Source organism: Cyprinodon variegatus, unplaced genomic scaffold (genome assembly GCF_000732505.1).
Source record: "Cyprinodon variegatus isolate N-32 unplaced genomic scaffold, C_variegatus-1.0 Scaffold112, whole genome shotgun sequence".
Classification (NCBI taxonomy): Eukaryota; Metazoa; Chordata; class Actinopteri; order Cyprinodontiformes; family Cyprinodontidae; genus Cyprinodon; species Cyprinodon variegatus.
In genome coordinates, this window is record NW_015150565.1 from 400,358 (window position 1) to 404,784 (window position 4,427).

The following is a 4,427-nucleotide window of genomic DNA, read 5'->3' on the forward strand; positions in this document are numbered from 1 at the left end:
CATAGTGGAGCTGATTACTGACTGTAAATTTGAAAGCCAAGATAAATATGAATTGTATATTACAGGAAGAAAAAAATACATATAATTTTTATTTGAAAGATTTTTTGATCATACATGGCCTCCTGACTTCCCTGTTTGTCTCACATGCCAACTACTGTGTATTTTTTTTTTAACCTATTTATAAGGTCAGTACATCTCTGCAGTACAAGTGCAATAATCCAAGTCAAAAACTGTTTGATCTGTGTAATTTTCACTCATTCATATGGTCAGTACATTTCTGCAGTGCGAGTGCAATAACCCAAGTCAACGAACTTGCTTTTTTGAACTACACTCTTTTTATATTGTCTGTCATATTTTATTTTATTTTTTATCTTAAATGGCATCTTGCTTTAACTCTTTGACTCTATATTAGCTACTGGAACCAGATTTTCCCTGAAGGAGTAATCCCAAGGGATAAATAAAGTTAAATCTAAATCTAAGTCAAAGTGTATTTCTCCTCCACCACCACCAGATGGCAATGCCCATTAATGTGTTGAGAAAGTCTTGGATGTTTAATGCGCAATGAATCTTTGAGAAGCCACCATGTAATCATATAGCTGTCAGGGGCTAAAGCTATTGGAGTCCTTGTTTTTAGACAGTCAAACAAGTCAACTTTGCATTTAAACTGTAAATCTAGGTCCCATATTTGTTGAGTAAGAGTGGTGCAGATTCCAACTTCTTTAAGATCTAATGTGAAGCGTCAAAAGGCCAATTATTTGGAGGAAAGAATGATGTCATCTACATTTGTCCAGTTTGTTCAAACCTGAACTTGAAAGTAGCATTGAAAAGTTAGGGTTAGATATGTTTACAAAAATGCAGATTCATCAGTTCACCAGCTTTCTGTACTCAGCTTCTTGTCCATCTTTGATGCACCCAGTGACTGCAGAGTCATCAGAGTATTTATGCTTCCTGCAGAAATACTCAGATAACTTCTTAGTTGCTTTTTTCTTGTTAAGCAGTTTCTTCAGACCTTTTGGGGCTTCTTTAGCTTCCTGTGACCATCTTCTTGCAGGTATAATGCAGCTTATCTCTTAAGGGGTTTATACACTTCAGCAGAGTGTTGGCCTAGTGGTTAGAGCAGGGCGCTTGTGCTCTAAGAAGGATGCAAGTACCCGGTTCGATCTGACTTCCTGAGCAGCCCAGTGCTCCCCAAGGGGACGGGTTAAATGCAGAGTTAAATTTCTCCATTGTTAGATCAATACAGTTCTATTATTATTGTTACAGGACTGTGTCTAGTACTGGAAATCGGAGGTGTACAGAGTAAAAAGGAATGATGAGAGTAGTGTATCCTGTGCTTCTCTCTGCTGCTTACTACTTGATTATACAGTTTGCCCCTCAGTTTAACAAACTGTGGTCTGTTTGTCAGGTATAGTCTTTGATCCAGATGGTACTGGAACAAGGCAGGAGGTCTTACACATCAGTGTAACTGTCCAGACTTCCATCTGTCTGATCATCATCCTCAAAGCCTGTGATCTTTATCCCTGACCACATATCTCTGATATTTGTTCTGCTTCAGTTTGCTCCCCAGCCTCTTCCTGTATGCCTCCTTGCTTTCATTAATTCCCTATCTCCCTTCTTAGATGCTTCCTTTTCTTGTTAAGCAGTTTCTTCAGACCTTTCGGGGCTTCTTTAGCTTCCTGTGTCCATTTTCTTGCAGTTATTTTTAATACAGGTTGTTTTGAGATTGTGATCTTATATCCAGGTCACACTGAGAAGAGGCCATTGGGAAGACCCAATACACCATGGAGGGACTATGTTTCTTGGCTGGCCTGGGTTTCCTCCAGCAGAACTGGAGGTGTCCGGAGAGAGGGAAGTCTGGGAGTCTCTGCTGAGACTGCCGCCCCATGGACAAGTCGCAGACGAGTAAGAAAATATATATTTTTAATACAATTTCAGTCATTTTAGATGGGGTGAATTCAAATGTCTGGTCAGACTGCAAAGCATAAATGCAAAAACATAACTAGGTTCACTGGCGTAACTTTCTGAAGGACTGGTGTGGACATGTCCCCACCAACTTTGGGCATGGAGGGGACAGTCCCGACCAATAATTTCTGCTTTTTCTCCCTTTTTTTCCTCCCTCTCCCGCTGCTCTTGAGTCCCACCTCTCGGTGTAACATCATCGGATCTGTCGCTTTGGGACATATTATTATTTGGGGTCGCTATTCACTGTGTACAGAGAAGCTACGTGGTTGGAGGAGAGACGCAGCAGCACTCCGTGAATATTATCTCCGGCAGCTACTGTTTCACTAAAAGTTAGGAGACGGGTTGTTTTTTTCAGCTAAAAATGGCAACAGATTGTACATTTATATAAGTTAAAAAGCTGGGCTTCTCAAAAGACCATCACTCAGAGTTACAGATTAAAATGAACACATATCTGTTGTTTTCTTATTGAACAGAGAATCAGACTGCAGAGTTTCTAGATATCTTGAAAATGATTTTCTCTGGCATTATTACATTGGTAGACAAGAGGCGAAGCCAGAAAATTTCTATTAGAGTGGCCAGGAAATAACCAATATACCCTGAGGGGTGGCCAAAAGTAGATAGACACCAGAATCTCAGGGTACTACACTGTTCCAACAGGAAAATTAACGAGCAAAACATTAATATTTCTAAATAAAGACTAACTATACTTTCCCACAGCCTTTGCTAACAAATAGAGGAATATATTCAAATATCCGTGCTTTCTACATAAACGGTAAAGTGGATAAAAAATTTTCAGATTTGAGTTTTGACGAAAAATCTTTTCTATTGTCATTACTTACCTATTCTTAATAAAATTAATATTTACGAGTACTAATATCTACATTAATTGATTATTTAATAAGTTTTCATTAAAATAGTTACTTATCTATGATTTCACTTAAGACTTCCAGATGACTTGCAGAGACGCATAATTTTCTCTTCATCCCATAAAAAACCAATTTTAGTTCTGAAAAGAGCAGGAATTCTGTACTTATTAACTTTAATGTTGGTATATTGATGTGCAGAATTAACCACAGTGTTTTTGTTATCAAGTAATTGTTAATATATGAAAAATTAAAATGTTTTGCCACTATCTGTATTAGAGGGAAATACATGGTAGGAGTGTCCACAGGGGTGTTCATAAATCTGTTTTAAGCAGAGCAGAGAACAGTTAGGGACAGCTGCAGAACATGCAATAAAATATATATCCAAGTTTACAAGAACTGCTGCGATTGTGCAGACAAAAGAGATTGGGGTGTGGGGATGCTGGTGGGGGATAGAGTGTGATGCTGGTGAGTCCTGTGCAGCGTATCTGTCCAAAGCGATGCTTTGTTCAACCAGCATTCCAGCCGACTGGTTGTCAGAGAGCTGATTGGATCAGTCCGATAAGTTTCTCTGGGTTACTCTCTGGCAGTCACCTAGTTACCACTCAAAGCTGTGCTTCCTGTGAAAATAGCAGAGGTTGAATCCTCGAGTAAACTAAAGTATATCCACGTCTAGTGAAGGTGAGGAACAGTGGCGGATCTAGACCAAATGTACCAGGGGGGCAGCATGTTTACATGGGGGCACAGAAAAGCATGAAATAAAAAAACAGGGCAAGAGATTCAAATATATTAAGAGAGCTGCATGAAGTAAAATGTATTTTCAGTTAGGTTCAATAGAAGTTCTATTTCTTATGAGGTCAATATAAATGTATAATTTTGGAATTATTATTTTATATATTACATATTTTTGACTTAGGTTAAAACTACCGTTTTCTATAAAATTTGAATTATAACTCAAGAAAAACTGTTAAATTCATCTGTCAGGTCAAGTGTCTCCCTGAAATGAGTTTTTGGAACTTGGGATGTCTGCAAAACCCTTTTTCCACTGGCCGCCAGGATCCAGGACATGAACCTTGGAATCAACATAACAGAAAAACAATTAATGATCTGACGCCAATTCTTCTTCTTCTTCTTATTGAGTTTTATTCGCGGTTGGCAAAAAACGTTAGGTGAGCATTACCGCCACCAACTGGTAAGGAGTGTAGACCACATGGCAGAAAAAAAAAAAAAACTATATCCTTTTATACAACCTAACCTGTTTCAAAAATTCAAATATAACCCGATATCCTCTGCTTCCTGATTCCTTCTGCAATAAATCCTGGTGCCAATTGCTGAACAGAATATAAACCAAAGGAAACAGGTGAGAGGAATAAATGATAATTGAGGCAGGGAGGGAAAACGACAGATGAAAGAAATAACCAATTAAGGGAGAGCAAACAGGGTAGATCATGACAACTCTTGTTTTCTCAACAATAGGAAAGCATTCAATAAATATCTGTTTGAGCTCATTTTTGGAAAATATAAACTCTTTTGAAAGCCTTCGGGTTGAGTAGCTGTAGGTCCATCAGCCACTATCCTTAGAGCGCCCCCCCTAACTTTTAT

The 4,427-nt window shown here is 38.5% G+C and overlaps 1 protein-coding gene across 1 annotated transcript in view; it reads left to right on the forward strand.

Moving 5' to 3' along the window:
• The window catches only part of LOC107084944, a 12,146-nt gene that overhangs the window by 4,293 nt on the left and 3,426 nt on the right, over positions 1 to 4,427 (forward strand). Inside the window, exon 3 of the mRNA XM_015375020.1 lies at positions 1,742 to 1,902. Coding sequence (XP_015230506.1) covers positions 1,742 to 1,902 — 161 coding nt within the window. The remainder of the gene's footprint in view (positions 1 to 1,741; positions 1,903 to 4,427) is intronic.